The sequence below is a fragment of the Salvia splendens genome, chromosome 14 (genome assembly GCF_004379255.2).
Source record: "Salvia splendens isolate huo1 chromosome 14, SspV2, whole genome shotgun sequence".
NCBI classification, from domain to species: Eukaryota; Viridiplantae; Streptophyta; class Magnoliopsida; order Lamiales; family Lamiaceae; genus Salvia; species Salvia splendens.
Genome location: NC_056045.1, coordinates 19,337,013 through 19,358,816, shown reverse-complemented (window position 1 = coordinate 19,358,816; position 21,804 = coordinate 19,337,013). Strand labels below are relative to the sequence as shown.

Sequence of the window (21,804 nt, the reverse complement as noted above, 5' to 3'; positions counted from 1 at the left end):
TGATTAGGCAAAACAGTTGATGAGTATGAGAAATAGACAATGGAAGTATCATATACCAAGAAAAGAATGGAATTCTAAGCTGGTGAGGAAGATGTTGCAGGGTGAGTAAAAGAGAAGCACACTTGAGTATTTATAGATGTTTGGTGATGTATATATGCAAACACAGCCGAATAAAAATAAAATAAACATTAGAAAACATACATAATCATAGATGAGACCTTTCAAATAACACAAATAAATTAAAATAAAGGGAAACCAGGTATTTAGTATTAACTTCGAATAAAAAATAGATGCAGAAACCCTAGTCTAACCCTAGTTAATAGAACAATTTAATATATACACACTGATTATAGATTCTTGTGCATGCTCTATTAATTATAGGCCCATTAATTGGGTCACATGTCAGCTGCATTAATGATACATTAGTTCTTGTTGCCCTATTAATATTAACCCTATTTTGCAGGAATACCAAAACAAACAAATAAAACCTAATGACAAAAGAGCCGCCTCTAATTTTCAAGAAGGAAGAGAGAGAAAGAATGCTGCAACCAATAAAAGATGTAACTACAGATAAAGGATGCACGCCTATAAGCAAGGGCATATCTGCAGAAATGCCTCTTTGTGTAGGTGAAGGAGAGAGAGTAACAGAGGCAATCATTACACAAAGAAGAAAGAGAGAAGAGACATGCTTGATCCGTTTATATTCTACACTCTATAATGTGGAAAAGAGCCGAGGAAGAAGAAAGAACACAAAATAGGTATCTACTTCCATTTATTAGATTGAATACAAAAATTATTGTCAGTTTAACATGTACATTTAAAACATTATTTTGATTACAGTAAACCTTAACCAAATAACACACCTACCTTTTGTGGAAGAGAGAAGAAGATGGAGAAGAATTTCCAATTATTTGGTAAGACCTTTAATTTAAAGACTTTAAGAACTATATTATATAGACCTTTAAGAACTATATTATTTTCAGATTAAGATACTAAGGTACAAATAATTACATTTGCAGGATATCTGCATCTTTCTCTTAATGGAAAAAAATGAACAACCAAAAACAGGTATAATTCTTATTTAATAGATTTGCAAACTTGGAATTATCAAAACAGGTATCTCAAAGAATATGAATTCAAGGTCTAGGTAAAGGAATTCATATAATTATATCCACCTGCAGATCTATTACACAAAACATTAAATAATACATTTTGATTATGATGCTTGACATTCTTAAATTAGCACTGAGATACATGTATTAATCACCATATTTGGCACCAGAAATAATTCCATAGAATATATGCATATCCTAGGAAAGTCAGCACTAAAATAAGTTAGTTAATAGAACAACTTAATATATACACACTCAGAATAGATTTTTGTGCATGCTCTATTAATTATAGGCCCCATTAATTGGGTCACACGTCAGCCGCATTTATGACAATTAGTTGTTGTTGCCCTAATAATATTAACCATATTTTGCAGGAATACCAAAACAAACTAAGAAATCCTAATGACAGAAGTCTTCCTCAAATTTTCAAGGGGAAGAGAGAGAAAGAATGCTGCAACCAATAAAATAGTAAACTACAAATACAGGTTGCACGCCTATAAGCCTCTGCATACTGCACATATGTGTCTTGGTGTAGGTGAAGGAGAGAGAAAAGGAAGAAGGAAGAACACAAAATAGGTATCTACTGCCATTTATTAGCTTGAACAAATATATAATTGTCGGTTTAATATTTTAATTTATACTTTTCTTTGTTTACAGAATATATCCAAATAACACACCTACCTTTTGTGGAAAATAGGAAAAGATGAAGAAGAATTTCCAATTATTTGGTAAGACATTTAGTTTGAAGATCTTTAAGAAGTATATTATATAGACTATCACAATAATCAACATCTGCTTTGAGAACTATATTATTTGCACTTTAAGAACTATATTATTTGCAGATTAAGATAATAATGTACAAATGCTACATTTGCAGGATATCTGAATATTAATCTCAATGGAATAGTTCATGAACAACCAAACACAGGTACTATTCTTATATATTAGATTTGCAAACATGGATATTGAAATCAGGACACTCATTGAATATGAAATCAATGTCTAGTTTCTTCAATCATATGATTATAATGCACGGCGGATCTATTAAAAATAACATTAAATGATACATTTTGAATATGCAACTTGAAATTCTAAAATTAGCACTGAGATATTAAATACATTTTACATATTATTATACAAAAGCAAGTTATACCATAACATTAAATGATATTGAATTCTTAATTTCTATATATGTATTAGCACTGAGATTTTGTACTTCTAAGCAGCTTTCCTCAATTTCTATATATGTATTAGCACTGAGATTTTGTACTCTAAGCAGCTTTGAAATTCTTAAATTAGCACTAAAATATTGAATTCTTAATTTCTATATGTATTAGATTTTGTACTCTATATTTGGTACTAATATATCTTTCATATTTGTTCAGGTAATTGAAGCACTGAATTTGCAGAATATATGTATCTCAATTACATATGAAAACTGTGTTGTATTTGTGTATAGAATTGAGGTTTAATAGTTCAAAAAATAGTGAACTGCACAAAACAATCAAACAAAAGCTACCAAAAATCGAATAATAAAAACAGCAAAGCAATATTGGAACCATGAATGACAGAAACAATATTCATAAACAAAGGCAAAAAAACAAAAAAAAACGAAGAAGAAACCTCATTTTCCCACCAAAATGCTGCCAGGTGGCAGACAAAAAAACTCTCACTTTAGATATTGATAGATTTGCAGATCCCTAATCTGGAATCAAGAAGCAGCGGCGGTTCTCCCCCTTCACTCTTCTTCTTCGCCGCCGGCCAGGTTTGCCGGCGTCCTCGCTCCCACTGTCGAATTTCCTCACATCCATAGGAACTCTCTCTCTCAAATGTCATATCTGTAAATCCTAGATAGGGGAATCGAGAAGCAGCGCCTCTGTCCTCGTCTCCGGCTGCCCGACGAACAGATCCACCGCCGCCTGTCGCCGTTCTCCGCTGCCTCCTTCGTGAGGCAGCCACGACACTCACTGGCAACTCTCGCCAGTTCTTCCACACCCAGCGCTTCCATCTCTCTCTCTCTTGCTTCGCAAACCGCTCTCTCTTCGACCGGTGCCGTCACTGCTTCACGGAGTCCGCACAGTGGCTCCATTCGTTGCCGGTAGCCTCTCGTTTAAGCTAAGTCTAATTTCTCATTTTTCCTTGGTTATTAGTGTTAAGCTTCTCATCTTGACAGTAGCTATGTTTTGAGTTTTCAAGATGAAGTCTTAGTATGCATAGCTCGCTGGATTGAGCAACATCTTTTGTATTTTGTAAATTATGATGAAATTATACTTGGTTGATTGTTACCGCCGTTGTTGATACTCATCCTATGTGCTACTTACTTAGGCCATTGTTGTGAGGTTCCTAATGAGCTTCTATGTTCTTATCTATCTACTTGGTCTATATGATGCGATGGTGTGGTGTTGTGGGGATTACCTTAGCTTGGTGAATCCTCTCGGTTTGTGGCTGCCCTCCTTGCTCTCTCTTCCACTCCTTGTTGTAGCTCTTAAGTTGTGTGAAACTTATGGTGTCGAAGTGGTGGAGGAAAAAGGGGTGGGGAGACAGCTTATATGAGAAAATCGGGTTTATAGGGCAGTTTGCCTTTAAAATAACGTAAATTTACCCATTTTCTTATCTCTTCCATATATGGGAAAAACGCCACCCACATTGGCTTGTTTTTAAGTGAAAACGCCACCCTCATTGGCGTTTTACAATTAAGAACCGTATGTATCGTCGTATTTCATGTAAGTGTAGGTACGTTAAAAAATGCAGACGGGGTTGACGTGTTACCAATAAAACGCCACTGCCGACTGCGTATTTTATGCCTAAAAACGCCACAGATGTTGGTGTGTTCACAACTAAAGACACATATGAAGTTGGCGTCTCAACCACAAACACGCCTACCCCATCGGCGTGTTTGACTTGAACCAGATATCAGTGGGAATTCTCCCATAAGCGCGAACCCTAATCACTTTCCCTCCCCCAAATGCGAAAAACCCTCCCCAAGGAGAAAACTCCTTAAGGAAACCTTTGCTCGTGTCGACCCGGTGGTGGATTTGAGCGTGGAGATTTCGATTTTGGCTCATTCTTCCAAACATTAGTCTTTCTATTCGGTTAGTATGGCTAATTTTTGACTCATTTTTCCAAACATTAGTCTAACAATATTTGATGGATTGTTATGATAGTATATATTGTAGTGTAATTTATATAATTATTTGATGGATTGTTATGGTATTATATATTGTAGTGTAATTAATAGAAATATTTTGACCAATTGTTATGGTATTATATGTTGTAGTATATCTAATTTTTTACCAATATTTGATAGATTGTTATGATAGTATATATTGTAGTGTACGTAATAGAAATATTTTTTACCAATATTTGTGTTTTACATTATTGCAGATAGTATGACGTGGTGTGTCAATTTATATTGGGGTGGAAAGATAATTCCCGGACCAGTTATTTCATATGATCCTCCTTTTGCGAAAGGATTCATTATGCTGGATGAAAGTATTTCCGACGATAAGCTTGTGGAAACAATTTGTGAAATGATGAGGATAAGCATATTTGAAAACAAAGTTCAAATAGTATGGAAACGTCATATATTTTATGGATCTTCAGTCACGTTTATAGGTATTCTACTAGAAGAAGTATGCATGCCACTAATGTTTAGTGAGAGTATGGCTACAGGAGGTCAAATTGAATTGTATGTTGAGTATTCGGCAATTACTCAACAAAATAGTCATCATCTCATAAGTTATGATGTTGGTACGTCTACGAGAGGCCAAGAACCATATTTCGCTGCAACATATGATTTTGATGTTGGTACGTCTACGAGAGGCCAAGAACCATGTTTCGATGCAACACAAGATTTTGATGTTGGAGGTGTGCATTTAGGGGACAGTGACAATTGTGATGTGGTTGAGGCCATAATTGGTCCTGATAAAGCCGACTTTCTTGATCCACAATCACCTTATGATTCTGAAGATATCGACCCGGATAGTACAGACTCAGATGGTGAGATGATGACCAATTTGTTGCTTCAAGACCATCCATTCCGGTTGGAGAAACAGCAGTTGAAGAAACAGTGGTTGGAGAAACAACAGTCGGAGGAAGAGTAATACGAGGAAGAGTAGTTCCACAGTTCCCACAACGTGGAATGGACTATTTTCGCACCTTACCAGGTCCATATGATAGTTTTGATCCAAAGAACTTTGAGTCTGCTGTTCCCAATGTGCATTATTGGAATGATAAAGATCCTAGCAATGTTGGTTTGCATACTAAATTTAGAACGAAGTTGGAATTGAAGTCAGCTGTGACTTTTTGGTATTTGGAAAAAATCCGACAATATACAGTTGCTGAGAGTAAAGGAAAGAGATGTCATGCAGTTTGTAAGTGGCCACAAGGAAATCCGAAGGATACCTCATTACCGAAATGTTTGTGGGAGTGCCGAGCAACATTGAGAAAGCATGATGAACATTGGAAAATTAGAGTGTTTAGCACTGCTCATACTTGCATGGGGATCGTAATTATAATGGGCACGCTAATCTTTCGTCGAGTATGATAGCGTTGAGTGTTCGATATCAGATAGAAAACGATCCTTGCTACAAGGTAAAAGTAATTGTGGCGGATATTGAAAACAGATTTCATGTGAAAGTTAGTTACAAGAAAGCATGGTATGCTCGGAGGACATCTATTGAGCTTGTATATGGTGGATGGGAGTGGTCATTCAAAGTTTTACCCGCTTATTTGAATGAATTGCAAAGACAAAATCCTGACACAATTGTTGAATGGTTGCATGATGACAGATTAAGCAACGGTATGAACAAGGTTTTCAAGTACGTATTTTGGACTTTTGGTCCAGCTGTGGAGGCTTTTCAACTTTGCAAATCAGTTTTAACGGTTGATGGAACTCATCTACGTGGACGATGTCGAGGTAAAATTCTTATTGCCGTTGGATTTGATGCTAATAAGAAATGTTTGCCTATTGCATATGCCATTGTTGATGAGGAAACTATAGAAAGTTGGAATTGGTTTATGGAACGTATTAGACTCCACGTAGCCAAACATGAAATATGTGTAATATCTGATAGCCATGTGGGAATCATAAATGCAATGAATTCTCCCATATAGAAAGAAGAATCCAATGTCGGTCATCATAGATTTTGCTTGGTGCATGTTAGAAAGAATGTGCTGCAGAATCACAAAGGTATCATGGTCAAAAGACTTGTTTGGAAAATGGGTATTGCTACCAAAAAGCGCAAGTTTAAGAGCAGACGTCGTTTACTTCAAGACGTCAACAATGAGGCTTTGCAGTACCTTTATGCCGTGGAGTTAGAAAAATGGAATTTGGCGTATGACAAACACAAAAGATGGGGTGAGGTGACCACTAATATGGTGCAATCTTACAACAATGTGTTGAGAGGCGCAAGACAACTCCTAATTAAAGCTTGTATTGATATGATATTTTGGAGGACAATAGAATGGTTCAATGAGCGGTCAATTGCATCAACACAGTGTGTCACACCACTTACCCCGTGGGCGCATGAAAAGGTGTGCAAGAATGATGTAAAAGGTCAATTACATAATGTGAGAGCACTAAACACAATTGCAGGGCTTTATGTGGTTCGAACAAAACGTCCAATTGGTGGAAAGGGTGGTAATAAGGGAAGGTAAAGTACTTGGAGTCAAATTGCAAATGCCAAAAGTGGCAGATGTGGAGACTTCCATGTTCACATGCAGCGGAAGTTGCGCGGTTTAGAAACGACAACATGTTGTCGCTTGTTGACCCCGTATACCACACAAGTGTTTGGGTACACCAATATTCTACGGTGTTCAATCCACTAAGACACCAAGATTATTGGGACGTGCCTGAATGGACGTTGCAGTGTTACCGAACTCAGTTAATGCCTCGAAGTCGCGGTCGATACCGTACAACTAGGATTCCTAATCAGATGGATGTCCGTGAAGCTGACCAGCCATGAGCCCGACGCCGTTGTAAACATTGCCGTCAACCTGGTCACGACAGACGCAGCTGCCCGACTTCTTGATTGCTTGGACTTATGTATCGATAACTAATTGGACTTATGTATTGATTACTTATTTGGACTTCTGCAGTATTCAATATGTTACTTCTGTGGACTTATGTATTGATTATTGTGTGGATTTGAGTAATATTCAATATATTACTTCTTTGGATTAACGTAGTATTCAATATGTTACCAATTGCATGGAAAAATTGAAAATTTGGAGAATGTTTCTGGTTAAAAACGGCAGACGTGTTGGCGTTTTTCTGTAAACACGCCAACCTATACGGCGTGTTTTACCAAAACACGCCAACAATATTGGCGTTTTTTAAACACGCCAATGGGACTGGCGAGTCAATACAGAATGTGTGTTTTCCATGGCTAAAATCTCGAACGGAAACGTCCAAGTATAAAACGCAAACCGGTATGGCGTTTTTACCCAAATACGCCTATTACGTTGGCGTTTTTAAAAACACCCCTATTTATCCAAACACGCCTATTACAGTAAAAATGGCGTCTTTCTTAAAAATGCCAACCTTGTTGGCGTGATTGTTAAAAACGCCAACCATGTTGGCGAGTCAATACAAAACCTCGCTCTCAGAATCCGAAAAAAATTGGCCAAAATATACCAACTGTAACACGCCAATGTAACTGGCGTCTTTCTTAAAAACGCCAACCATGTTGGCGTGTCAATACAGAACGTTGCTCACAGCATCCGAAAAAATTGGCCAAAATATACCCAACTGTAACACGCCAATGTAACTGGCGTTTTTTTGTCAGACTGGTTGCATGAAATTGTATGCTTCTGTTTTTTCATCCAATTATCGTATCATACTAATTACCCCGCTTATTTAGACTGTTGCAATCATTCCCACATCAAAAATATAAATAAATATAAAAAGAGGATGTATCAAATTACCAATATAAAGAGTTCGTCTCGCCGTTTCCGCATAAACAGGCCCCGTATCCCCTTCCCAATTCTGGATGTAGATCAATGGATCCTAGAGGGAGGAGTATCTTGAACAACAGTGTTCTCTAGATCCACCCCAAAAAAATCATCTCTCAGAGACGACCGCAGTGGAGAAGAGTGGACATCACTAAGGCCAATATCTTCTCCTGTACCACCGGTGTTGCTGACAGAATGACGGCCTCAAACTACAGATCTAGGTGGAGGTGGATCCACAAAATCGTCATCGGAGTCATATACGAACTGAGATGACGACTCTCTGCAAGCAGTTTTCTTATTGGTTCGTCGTTTTCCCTTTTGCCTCATGGGTACGTCCATGTCCATTGCAGAGCGCTGGGAAGGACGGTAGTCCATCAGCTCAGCCTCCCTGGATATCTGCAATCCATCATCAACCATCATCGAAATGGTTTCCAAAGCCGGATGTTCTGTCATATCTTAGCCACTTAGAAAGTGGCGTATGTTGTGAAGCGTCTCCACCTACAATTTTCAAAGTTAATTACATATCATAATATGAATTTAAATAATTAATAGTTTTTGCAATTTACCTCGAAGTTATGAGAAGATGCCGTTTCGTGGAAGCCCTCTTCAGGATGCACGCCAGGTTTGGTTAAATACACCACAGTTATTTGGCGAAACCAATTCATATATTCATCGGTTGCAACAGGCTCCATAGTGTACTCCACATCAGTCCACACCAAGTCGTGCCTATTGTCCCACTTCTGTATATGATGGGCGTGCCACTCAGCCCAATTCCGGCCAGATTTTCCACGGCAATCCTGTTTCGTAAAATCAGAACCGTGGAACCGGTGGACGAGCGGGACATACGGTTGGACAATCCCAAATTGTCGCAACACTCGTTGTGGCAGGTGTGGCTCAACCAGATTCCAGCAAATAAGAGTTGTTATCGATGTCCATATAGGACGACCGGCAACACAACATTCCGGCAAGTTCCGCTAGAGAGAAGGCCTCCAAATAAACTACATGTGAAACAAATTTATTCAAAATAATTGCAATAAAAAACAACAAACAAAAAACAATTTATAGGTATATGAATTACCTGGTTGGCGTGCATCATGGAGAACTGATCTCGGAAATTTTCAATAAATGCTCGGGTGCTTTTACATATGACGCCGGACCATTCCATCTAAAAAATTTAAATTATGAGCGAATAACACGGAAATTGATGAACATTAAGCTTAAAAACTGAATTAGAGAACAACTTACGCGTTTGCACATGGTGCGTAGTTTATAAGCACGGGATTTAGCATTCTCGGTCTAATATTTGGGATTATCTCCCAAGCCCACAACTGTAACAAAGTTAAAGCTCCCCCGACATCGGTCATCTTAGCAATGGCAGCTTCACACAAATTATGATGCAAGCAAGCGTCGCACCACCCCAGCTATAGGTAGAACACCGTTCTACATCCATGAAAAATTGCAGGTAGAAGAACGAAATTTTATTTCCGGAGGCGTTCGGGATCATCAGACCACCAAGTAATAGCAGAAAATAGATACGAGCCCGCTGAGCATATATGTAGTGATCGTGCTCATCATTCAGCTCAATCCTCAATTGATTTGATAAGCTTGTCTGCTTCCAAACCATTTCTTTCAACTCAGATGCGTCTGACACAAATCCTAGAAAATCCAAACACACGTTCTTCCAATATCCCACATCCTTCGAGGGGATGTAACCCTTCACAACCTCTCCGTCAACTTTGAGGCCCCATAAGACCTCCACGTCTTCCAATGTCACAGTCGCTTCACCGACTGCAAAGTGAAACATGTGAGTCTCTGGCCTCCAATGTTCAATCAATGTGGTGATAAGATGATGGTCAATGTCCTTTGGTTGACCACACCTCAATATACCGCCGAACCCATCTGGTCCACTACTGCCAAAACATGGGGATGTATGGGAACATCCCAAATGATTCCTTCATATCGTCGACAACGTACGTCTTCGGATGGAACTCCTGCCCATATGTTATTAGAGACGTGTTGTCTCTGAAAATACAATACAGAAGGATCCGCAGGACCGCATAAGAGCCGACGACGAGAAGTTGAAGATGATGCCATAAATTACCTACACAACATTCATAATCCAAATTAAACAATAAACAAACCTAAACAATATCAATAATTAGAAATAATTTAATCCAATATCACAAAATGAAACACCAATATCAAATAATTCACAATACACAACTTCACCTACACAACATTGCACATTCAAAATCATAACACAAATCACCTACACAAAATTAACAATTCAAACTAAACAATATACATCAATAATTTGTCACTAGGGTTTAGGTTTATAAGCTAAATAAAATCCAAATAAACCAAAACCCACATAAATCAAATCAATTTGCCCACCTTTTAAGCTATAATAACCCTAGGGTTTAGGTTTATAATCAAATTTATACTCTAGCTAAACACCAATATCTCAACTATCTCAACAATACACAAATTCACTTAAACCCAAACAATGCAACATCAATTTACAACCCAAATAAACATAAATAACAACGGTGTTCAATTACTCTAATATTATAAAAAATAAGCACACTCCCAATTTTTAAGCTAGAACAACATTAGGGTTTAGGTTTTTAATCAACAATAACGTCATACAAACAATCCAATATGCACAATATTTCAACTCAATTCACAACCCATTACAAACCCTAGCTAACTATCCAACAATTACTCTAATAATGTAAAAGATAGGCATACTAACCGAAAAAAATATACGAATTTGGGGAAAACTAGCACCGATTGATGAATGGAGGGCGAAATCACTGAGAGGAGGGCGAATTCGCGACGAGAGGCACTGCTTTGGATAAAATCGCGAAGTGTGTGTACTCAAAGTTTTTCGCGATTTGGTGGAGGAAAGGTTGTTATATCAGTCTGTATAAACACGCCACTCGTGTTGGCGTTTTTCTATTATAACACGCCAACCGTGATGGCGTCTTTACCTAAAGACGCAATTCCTTTAGGCGTTTCTAATTTCCTAAACACGCCAACCCTTAAGGCGTTTTTTAATTATACACGCCAACCCAGTTGGCGTGTTTTAACTTAACTGTATTTGGAGAAAATACGAGTAAAATACGAGGACATTATAAAACGCCAACTATGCTGGCGTCTTTACTTATAGACACGCCAACACAGGTGCGTTTTCCCATTTATGGAAGAGATAACAAAATAGGTACATTTACGTTATTTTAAAGGAAAAGTAGCCTATAAACCCGATTTTCTCCAGCTTATATAGGCATCAACCTTGGCCTCTTGTGTTTGAAAACTTGGGGGCAACGCCTCCTATTTTGGGGCTGCCAGCTTATCTCTACTATGTGTTAATCCAATTGTTGTTGCCTTTTTGGTGAAATTCTGGGGAAATAGATTCCCTCTCTTGGCTGGTTCCTTGAGCCTCGATAAAATGGAACTCTACTCTTCTATTTTGGGCTTGTGGTTGAGCCTTCCTACTCGTGGCAGTTTGGTTTTAATTCTCAGATGATGAAAGTTGAAATGGGACAGAATGTGGTTGATCTTGCAGCTCTAAATTGTAGCCCTTTGGCTGCTCTATTTCGCCTATTACCTTAGCTCTCTTATTTGGGCTTGCTTCCCATTCCCCTTTTACTTATGTGTCCTCTTTCTAACCCCATTTCCATGTCATGTGCAGGGGCTTCTTGGTGTCCAAGGTTGTTAAATTTTTGGAGTCTTGTAGTTGTGACAAATCGAGGGAAAAGAGGAAAAGAAGGGTGGAGGATTTGTCTACTCGCTTCTTTTGTAATTTACTACAAGTAGAGGTCTTTTCCACCTTTTGTTGTGAGCCATTGTAAAGCTCCATTCTTTCTTGTTTGTAAAAGATAAGGGGTCTTGGAGTGTAGTGTGTGTTGTCCCTTTCACACATGTACGCATGTACTATTTGTATCTCCATTATTATTGTATTTTTATTCCTCAAAGTGTAACCACATTGTTCTAATAAAAGTATCTCCTCTACTTTTATCCTTGAAATAATAATATTTTTCCTTGCTCTCTATTTTCTTTCCAAAGAAAATATTTAGATTACCCCAAAGTCGAAAATACAACGAGGATTCTACGATTACACAGCTTCTGGTTGGAATTTAATTAAGCTAATATATCCGGTTTATCTAGAAAGAAAGGAACGAAATTTCGGGGCGTCACACGCAGTCCAGTGAGTTCGCCTGGTCCAGGAGATTGAAGGGCTTGGTTTTGCCCGGCCGGGCATTTTATCGGGATCCTTGATTTTTGCACAAGACTTGTTTTATTTTGCTCTCTTTCATGTAAGGTTTATTTTCCATCAGATTTTTTTATTATTGTAAACACCCTAAACTCATTTTTTTGAGTCTCTTTTTATTCAACCTTGAAGAATCTATCAAATCCACTTATGGTTGCGTTGTTCTTTTGCAGGGCTAAGTTCAATGTTAAGTCATGTTTAATAAATCTTAAGTATGTTGCTAGTTTAGTAATGCCATTTAGAATGTTATTTTGGTGAAAATAGCCTTTGAATTTTCTTCACAATATAAGAGAAGGTCCAATGTCCCAAGTGTAATCTATCGCATTACACCTTCAACTTCTTCCTTGTTGGAGTACAATTTTTGTTGATTTATTTCTTGATTGGTTTGTCGGTATCTTTTAATATTTGCAAGAACTGAGTCTTGAGCAATTTATGTTCCTTGATTTACAAGGTTAATATTAAGGTAAGTAATAAACAAAGTTTTGGATTCATAGATCAGAAATAAAAGCAAATAAATAATTGTTGGAGATAAAATGTTATGATCCTCGTCGATTTATTGATGAACAACGACAAATCAATTTATTGATGAACAACGACAAATCAACCAAGAATGTTGCAACAGACTTAAAAACTAGATAGGTGATCAGATGGATGTTCACATAAAACTAAAAGAAAGTTTGAATTGGTAAGAATAAAATCAAATGAAAGCTTATGAATTGTAATCAACAACTTTCTATCCACATATTATATTAAAGAAAGTTTGAATTGGTAAGACTAAAATCAAATGAAAGCTTATGAATTGTAATCAACAACTTTCTATCCACATATTATATTAAAGAAAAATGCTTTGGAGACATAATGTCTAAGACATAATGAGGTTAAAGTAGTAATTTTGTATTATATTATTATTAAATTAATGCTTTACATGTATACTATTTTACCCTTAATGGTATAAAACGTATGTATGACTTCAATTAAGGAAGGTGGGTGTAACACCCCGACTTTTTCTACCTTTTTATTGTGTTCTTGAAAGGACCGTCGTTTGTGCACTTGAAAATTATTCGACCTTGTTTCTTTTATCGAGAGAAGTATTTCACTTTTGGGGCCAAACAATTATTCTTTCCTAGCAATTTGAAACCCAATTGTTACGAGCCCAAAATGATACCTACACGAAAGAATAGACCACGTATCAAATACACTTTCGACAACAAATCAAGATGAAAAGTTGGATAAGAACCGCGTCACATCAAGATGAAAAGTGGATAAGAACCACGTCACATCAGGCACGTTTTCCAACGACGGCCGCATTAATTACTCGTCGCATCAAAACGAAAAGACGTGAAATTTTGTCTTTTGTGAAAATTTTTTCTATATATATAACCTCCCTTCACTTCATTCTTTACTTCACAATCGAGAGAAATCCGAGAGAGAGAAGAGAGGGGATGGAGGAACGAATTTCCGACACCTACCTGTCGGGAACGACGTCGGCGGCTGGGGGAGATCCTCGGCGACGGTGGCTGGGGCGGACCGCGACGGCGAGCCGCCGCGCATACAGCAGCGGTGGCGGTAGCGTGGTGGCGGCGTGAGCGTAGCCGAGAAAGAGAAGAGGAGAAAGAGAGGAGCACGACGTGAAGGCTTTAAACGAATGAGGTGGGCTTTCTAGTTACCGTACAGTTTTTACGAGAAGTTTTTACGTGGGCTTTCAAACTAAAGTGTTTCCAAGAGCTTTAGTTTTCATATATCGGTTTGAGCATCATGTTATATGTGATCAAAGTGAAAGTGTTGTTGCGCATGTTATGTTGTTATATGTGTTGATTTATCGAGTGATTTGTGATTTGCTCGACTTGTTGATGTGATATGAGATGATGCTCGATCTTGACGGAACAAAAAAATGATTTATGTTTCAAAAACGTTTTGAGGAAAATAAAGTTGAAAAGATTATGTCAAGCCATATTTTGTTTTGGAACTATGCCTATCTGACTGCAACGATGAATGGAATGGATTGATGGGAGACCGTGGGAGGTAACCACTTCCCCGGCACTTGAATGTTAAGATATGATGAATGATGAAAGGAAAGATGAATGATGAATGGACTGATGAATGAACAAGAGATAGTGAAATCGGGTTTGTCAGATACGACATATGTTCCAGGAAAATAGATCGAAAGATCGCTTTTGAAAAAGGAAAAGAAAAACGTTTAGTGTTCTCGGACTTTTCCTAAAACTCCGAGTTCACTCAAAGAGTGGCTTGACAAAATCTGTTTTTATAAATATATTTTCGGCACGTGTCCACTGAGTACACCAAGTACTCAGCCCTGCATTTGTTTTAAAAATGTGCAGGTTGAGCAGTGATGACGGCGGGAGATGTTGAGCATGAAAGTGAAGAAGATTGTCTATGAAAGTTTCAGAATATGTTGTGTCTTCATACATGACATTATTCTACTCTCGAAATGCTTCCGCTGAATATGGTTTCTTTCGCCAAGTATTGTTGAGATAATTTTATCTCGAGTTGCTGATTGTTGAAAAGACACTCTGATTTTATTCGAGCTTTTCCCATTTGTTTGGAGCTAAAGTCGAGTTTGCACTCTGTGTATCATACACTCTGATATATATTATTCTTTTAAGCTAATTGAGCCTTTCTTATTAGTTGTTATCCTTAAATGCTATTCTTTAATGTTTGTCCCTTGGTCACGATCGCCTCGTTTGTAACACCCCTGGGGTAGGCGGGCGTGACAGTGGATGTCTTAATGAGATTTGTGCCTAGCAATTAATTAAATTTTAAAGATTTTTAATTCATTTTTTTATTAAGTTTTCACTCCTCTTCTCTAATTATAAGTCTATCAATAAATTCACTCTTTTTTCTCACATTATAATTCTCCATCAATAAATTCTCATTTTCTTTTTCGCCAAGTATAGTTTTACATCAACAACTTATCTCTTTTCCAATTTGCTCATTTCTAATTTTCTATAACAATAAAAAAATTATTTATATCATTTTATCACATACAGATTAAAATACGCATTTGATTAATTCCCTTTGCTTTGTCTCTTCACAAAATTAATACTACTAACTTTTTATTCATTAGAACAAAATTATTTATTTATGAGAATAGTAACTTTATTTCCAAAAATAGTAACTTTTATTTGCAATAACAATAACTTTTATTCCCAAAACATTAACTTTTATTTACAAGGATAATAAATGTTATTCATAAGAATAATAAAATTTATTTATTGGAACAATAATTTCATTTAACTAGAACTATAACTATTACTCCATCCGTCCCCAAAGAATATGCACTTTGGGGTCGACACGAGTTTTAATGTAAAATTGATAAAGTAAGAGCGATGTAGAGAGAAAAAGTAATTAAAGTATTGTTAGTGGAGAATGAGTTCCACCTCATTAGAGAGAAATGACATTCCAAAATTAGAAAGTGCATATTGTTGTGGGACGGACTAAAAAGAAAATAGTGTATATTCTTGTGGGACAGAGGTAGTATTTGTTACAATAATGCTTTTATTGATTATATTAATAATATTTTATTAATTAAAATGATTATATTTTTAACAATTATAATCTCTTGTCAAATAGCAAAAATAAATAACTTTTTTCTGCAATAAATAACTTTTATTTGCAACAAACTATATTAGTAAATTTATATATTAAACACTAATTTTTCATAGTAAATGTAAATTTTATTCCCAATAACAATACTCTTTATTCTATGATGAAGTATAGTAAATAACAAGCTCTCTATCTATTCCAATAGACCAAAGGATTTGAGTCATCATATGCTAAATAGAAACCTATTATTGATCCTTTTAAAATAATAAATTTTATTCAAAAACAATAACTTTTCTTGAAAATATCAACACAATAACATTAAAATATCAATACAGTATATTGAAATGTCAACAAAATTATTTGTTGTCATTTTAATGTCACTGTATTGACATTTTTAATTAACTGCATTGATAAGTTATCAGAGTTTGCAACTTAAGAAAGCCTCCCCTGTAACAAAAGCTATAGAAAATAACACAAAAACAAGATAACGCAAAAATTCTTCATCATAATAACTATATTATTTTATTATAAAATTCAAATTTGAAGAAGAAAAATGTTTTAATTTTTATTTTTTCATATATTAAAATAAATGATTTCATTGTTGTATATTTAGAATATTTTTAAAAAAAGAACAAGATATAAAAGAATAGTAGTACTATATTAAGTTATCAAATTATTTTATAAGTAAATATAACATTTTAGTTATATAGTGTGTTAATTAATACTACTATAATGATAAATTTATAATCTGAATTAATATGTTTTAAATAAGTATTAAATTAACATGACATAAGTATATATACATATGATTTTTTTTAAATCCCGTTTGCAACTTTAATGCATGATTCACGTTTATCTCTAATAAATGAGCATGCATTTAGATAAATGTATTTAATTTGATATAATTTTCCTTAACTAGATATATATCCATTTAATATGATATTAGGGTAGATTAGTCACAATATAAAATATAGTTATGGCAAAGTGACATAGGGGCATTATGTCATAGAGACATTATGTCTCTAAATCACTACTCTATATTAAAATGGAACTCTAATTAGTAAAAGGAAATCAATTAAAGTCAATTAATACTGATTAATAACTTTCCATCTACATACTTAATTAAAAATGAAAGTAAATAACTATCAATATAACTTAAGGAAACATCCAACAAGGCTCTAGAATATCGTACCATGGCTTCATCTTAAAATAAAATGAGAAATCCAAAGTCCTTGATTTTATTGACTACTTTGAAAATATATTAAATGCATTCTATGTCTATCCAAGTTCAGTTTTAGTAAGACGATCACTAATTAAACTAGTGTAAACCTTATCTCAAAGTATCTAGACCATGGATCACACATTAGGACATTAGATATAACATCGTGAGGCTAATCACTAGTAATGCAACTTTAAACAGGTCATAATAGAGTGACGTCGTTTTGTTGTTACTTTTTTATTTTCTCATTGCGAAAAATTGATAAGTTGAAAGCTTATGAAGACACATATCCCTTAAAAATTTAAATACACTGTCTAAGGCTTATGAACACACACATATCCATAATCCACTAAAAACAAAAAATCACCCATAAATGGAATATAATTTCGCATGTTGTAGAACAACATTGAAATTGAAATAGAGGTCTGATTTGTTGCTAACTTTCTTATATAGCTAACTTTGCTAACTCATCAATGCAATGTATTAAAAATGTCAATATGATGACATTGAAATGTCAACATAAAATTTTTAGTTGATATTTTAATACACTGTGTTGACATTGATATTTAAAATGTCAACATAGTGTATTAAAATGGCAACACACATTCGTGTTAACATTTTAATGTGATCATGTTGACATGTTGTATACACTGTGTTGATGAGTTAGAAGTTGACAATTTAAAAAAAAAGTTAGCATTATAACGCACCCCGACTGAAATATATATGTTCGAAAAGATCAGTGTATGCTGATCATTTTGTGGGTGTGTAAGGAGAGAAGCATCTCCGATAGTCCCAACCTCATAGAATTGACATAATCTTGAGGGCAATGCGCCGGCACTCCAGCAACCATTACTCCGATCACCCTAAACAATCGAAGCAAACCTCCTTCCTCATATTCCCGCCCTTTCACATACTTTATCAAGAAACTTCTAATCAACTCCCAACATGCATTAATTAATTTTGGTTACCACCATATCATGGAAACGTAATTTTTGTCTGGCTCTTCATCTACAACCTGCATAAACTTATTTTGAATAAGTACTTTTGTAAGTATTAGTAGTAGTTAATTAATTGGGTGACTTACTTTTCCTTTATAGAGGCTGTTGAAGTAGATGCATGCACCAAAATGCTTGAACATGAATGTGTCGTTATCGCACGGCAATCTGGGCACCACATCGTAACTGTACACGAATCTAACATATCGGAAAGTATACTTGTTGATCAATTTAGTCATGTATTTCCCGAATTCTTCATCTCCAACTCTTGGTTGTCCGAATGTGTAGACACCCTCCAACCTGTTAAGCAAGAATGAATCTCCATGCAGACCTAATATTGCGGGGAATAATAACGCAAGTGCACCACCCAAGTTGTGCCCGGTCACTGCAACAAACTCATGATTTTACCCACAACTGACACCACACATGTATATATGGGTTTGGATCCCCTGCTGTGCATTCAGCCACAACAGGGGATGATGTTACACACACAACATTATTTTATATAAAAATACAAAAATATTTTAATTTATAGTTTATGATTATAATATTAGTGTGTATGTAACAGCATCCCCTGTTGTCGCTGAATGCACATCAAGAGATCCAAATCCTGTATATATATGTTGCTAATTAAATGTGTAGATAATTAAAGGTCTTTTTGTACCTATGAATTTGGTCTTTTCATTTTGTTGCATAAGTTTCTTGAGGTGTTTCCGGATGGCGTAATAGGCGGTTTCAGGGAGTTTGGGGTCTTGTTCCTGCGGCCAGCCTTGGCTTTTCAGCAATCCGAGAGCCTTCATGAATCCTCCGTGCATCTTCCCAATCCCTGGAATCTAGTACCAAGAGAGATCAACATCGGATGACCATTCGTCCGCGTTAAACGGTCCTGTTCCTTTAAAGGCTACAACAATTGTGTCTCTCTTGTCATCCATTATGAAAGCTTGTGTTGTGGCTTTTTCCTGATAATCTGTAGTATTTTTTTAGCAAAGTGTATGTCTTTTGTTTTTTAGGATAAAATCATGAACACAATGCATTCTCAACTCACCATTCCAGAAATCATACGAGTTCACCAAATTCATCTGCATTAAATGAAACAAAAATATGATTATGTATTGGTCTATTGGACCTCTATGAATATTGATTGCCATAAACTTTGAGCCTTTAATTAAGTTAAAAATAGAAGTGTTATAACTTATAGTAGTACTTGTTACTAAGAGAAATACTGATTAATTAGCAAGAAAGTTTTTTGAAAGAAGATAAATTTCAAGGATATATGCTAGCAAGGTTATTTTGGATATTGATTGTTGTTTACTATTTATGAAAAAAAATAAGATTGGCTGCAAATCTAAATATTTCGTTAGGTCCAACACGACTATTTTATTTTATTATTTTTTAAAACTAAATTTTGATATAGAAAAATATAGCAATTAAATCCATAAGTTGAATTCTTTTGACAATTTATAAGTTATTGATACTCCACATTTTATGAATCGTTGAAAATCAGAATAGTTATATGTATATGTATAGTGACCTTCCAGCGGTCGTCGACAAGAGCACGGATGAAATTGTTGTTCTCATAAGCTGCCTTGGAAGCCATCACAGAAAGTGCGGCATGGTATCTCTTGTCTCCAAAGCCAATCGCCGGATCTAACTCAAACCGTTTGTCCAGGTTTCCGATAAACGATGTAAAACTTGCCGATGTCTTATCTGGTTGAATCACCTTCCCTGTGTGCGTTGTCGGCAAATGAAACAAAAATATGTACAATATAAAAACAGAACTGAAACTACTATATAAGTCGCATAAGCAGTATTATTTTTCATAATTCTAAGTTTCTCTTAGGTGTGTGTGTGTTTGTTTGCTTTGAGGCACACATTTGAAGTGTATATATACCTTTGAAAGTATTATTGATGAGACCGAGAAAGCCTTCGTTTCGAGACAGCAAATTGAGCCAATGTTCGACACCGTTGCCAAAGTCTGCCAAAGGCTTAGCGTTTGCATGCAAGAATTTCTGGAATAAAATTGAAAAACAAATGATCCATCGCCGGTCCAACGGCTCCTGGGTGCCGTTGGAGCAGTCGATGAATTTCCTCTTCCCGATGTCGCTGGAGAAGAGTATCTTAACAACATCGCCCAACTCCGCGGCTTTAGGGTTAAGAAGCATGTAGTGGGTGCAGAAAGACTTGTTGCAACTTGAGCTAGACATCTTTACTCTTAAATTCTTAACTACTCTCACAACAAGATAGTACTAATTAAATGAATTGATGATGTTATAAAGAAGAGGAGAAATGTAGAGACATGTATAGATGAATTATTGTTGCATTGTTAAACACGTTTTAAGCTAGTTAGTAATGAACTTAAAGTTTATGGAGGAAAAAACTTCCCCCCAACTGCTCACAGGGCCACTTCATTAACACACACCACATGGGAAAAATGTGATTCATGTCTTTCTTACCACAAGTTAAAAAAATCAAGAATATGGCTACAATCATTGGTGCAATCAAGGTTTACATCATGGATTTAATGATGAATGTAATGTACAGTTGAGCCCTTAATCCCTTGTTCCGACTGTTAGCGCACTAAGCAGTAGGAGATTGGTCAAATAGCTTGCTCCATTCACATGCATGAGCAGCAGGGCTCGAACCCTTAATCGCATACTTAAAGGACGAGGTGTTGAACCAACACACCAACCGTGTTGGTTTGAGTCCTTACTATTTCTAATTCTTAACATCTACCCTTCCATAATATTTATCTCAAGGAATAGGCATTTAATTTATTGTAACCCAAGAGATTAAGTGGCCCCTAAATATTATAGAAGTAAAGTAAGCTCTTAATCTTATTATTTTGTACTCCCTTTGTTCCATAGTAGTGGAGTCATTTTCATTTTTAGTAAAAGTCAACACATTTCTTTTCACTTACTTTACTCTCTCTTACTTTATTCTTTCTTTATCTCTCTACCATTTTCATTTCCTACTTTATTATTCTTTTACTTAACTCACTTGACACAAATTTTCTCAAATCTCATGCTGAAAAGAAACGTCTCTACTAATGCAGAACGGAGGGAGTATCATAATGCCCTCCTTACCATTACAAACTCCTAAATAATGGTGATCATGGCATGTTTTTTCTCTATTTAATTAAACTTCTTATGCATATTTTCTCCTTACCATTACAACTCCTAAATAATTGTGAGCAGGGCATTTTTTTCTCTATTGAATTAAACTTCTTGTGCATATTTTCTCCAATCTCCAATATAATTAATCTCTTCTTCTTTTTTTATTGATTTATAAAACGGGTCAAAAATTTACTTTTGATGTCATCATATATAAGAAAGTGCTTTATAAGACAAATTGTTGTGGTGCTAAGAAATGCAATTACATGTGTCTCGATTATGATGGTTAAACTTATGTCAACACATATTTCAATAAGTTCTCGTCAAAAGTATGTTGCCAATAGGGATCATTTTTATATAATTCTGCCCACAATGGACATGTCTATAGGTTTCTTTACTTTTTATTTTATGCCTCTAAAATTAAATTGGGATGTTACATTAATTAATAACATATCAGAAGTGAGTTGTCAGTATTCTGAATACATTAACGTGCTAATGATTAATGTTTAATGTAGTTCATTATGTAACAATAATTTATACAATGATTCACAACAAAGTGAGTTGGGCTTTACATACT

The 21,804-nt window shown here is 35.7% G+C and overlaps 2 protein-coding genes across 3 annotated transcripts; both read right to left on the bottom strand.

Moving 5' to 3' along the window:
* Positions 1 to 8,270: 8,270 nt before the first annotated feature.
* LOC121764302 (triacylglycerol lipase OBL1-like) lies at positions 8,271 to 18,932 on the bottom strand. The gene is made up of 3 exons (XM_042160347.1): positions 18,782 to 18,932; positions 18,207 to 18,502; positions 8,271 to 8,462 (listed from the first exon to the last, which is right to left on the bottom strand). The coding sequence occupies exons 1-3, from the start codon at positions 18,930 to 18,932 to the stop codon at positions 8,271 to 8,273; spliced, it is 639 nt and encodes a 212-aa protein (XP_042016281.1).
* Positions 16,970 to 20,341, bottom strand: LOC121764651 (triacylglycerol lipase OBL1-like). Of its 2 annotated transcripts, none has more exons than XM_042160673.1 (6): positions 20,009 to 20,341; positions 19,649 to 19,842; positions 19,163 to 19,196; positions 18,782 to 19,084; positions 18,207 to 18,502; positions 16,970 to 18,137 (listed from the first exon to the last, which is right to left on the bottom strand). In XM_042160673.1, exons 1-4 carry the CDS (start codon positions 20,319 to 20,321, stop codon positions 18,951 to 18,953), a joined length of 675 nt encoding a protein of 224 aa, XP_042016607.1. In that variant the 5' UTR covers positions 20,322 to 20,341; the 3' UTR covers positions 16,970 to 18,137; positions 18,207 to 18,502; positions 18,782 to 18,950. The 2 variants fall into 2 exon arrangements, with proteins under 2 accessions (XP_042016607.1, XP_042016608.1); XM_042160674.1 differs by having other exon boundaries at positions 18,207 to 18,417.
* Between the last annotated feature and the right edge of the window lie 1,463 nt (positions 20,342 to 21,804).

Coding starts and splice junctions, on each gene's coding strand:
- LOC121764302 (XM_042160347.1), bottom strand. CDS start 18,932: ATGCACGGAGGATTCATGAAGGCTCTCGGATTGCTGAAAAGCCAAGGC. Junction 18,503..18,781: donor TGAAAAGACCAAATTCATAG/GTACAAAAAGAC, acceptor AGTTTGTTGCAG/TGACCGGGCACAACTTGGGT. Junction 8,463..18,206: donor ACAGCCTCTATAAAGGAAAA/GTAAGTCACCCA, acceptor GATGGATTGCAG/ATATCCAGGGAGGCTGAGCT.
- LOC121764651 (XM_042160673.1), bottom strand. CDS start 20,321: ATGTCTAGCTCAAGTTGCAACAAGTCTTTCTGCACCCACTACATGCTT. Junction 19,843..20,008: donor CATCAATAATACTTTCAAAG/GTATATATACAC, acceptor CAACGCACACAG/GGAAGGTGATTCAACCAGAT. Junction 19,197..19,648: donor TTGTCGACGACCGCTGGAAG/GTCACTATACAT, acceptor CATTTAATGCAG/ATGAATTTGGTGAACTCGTA.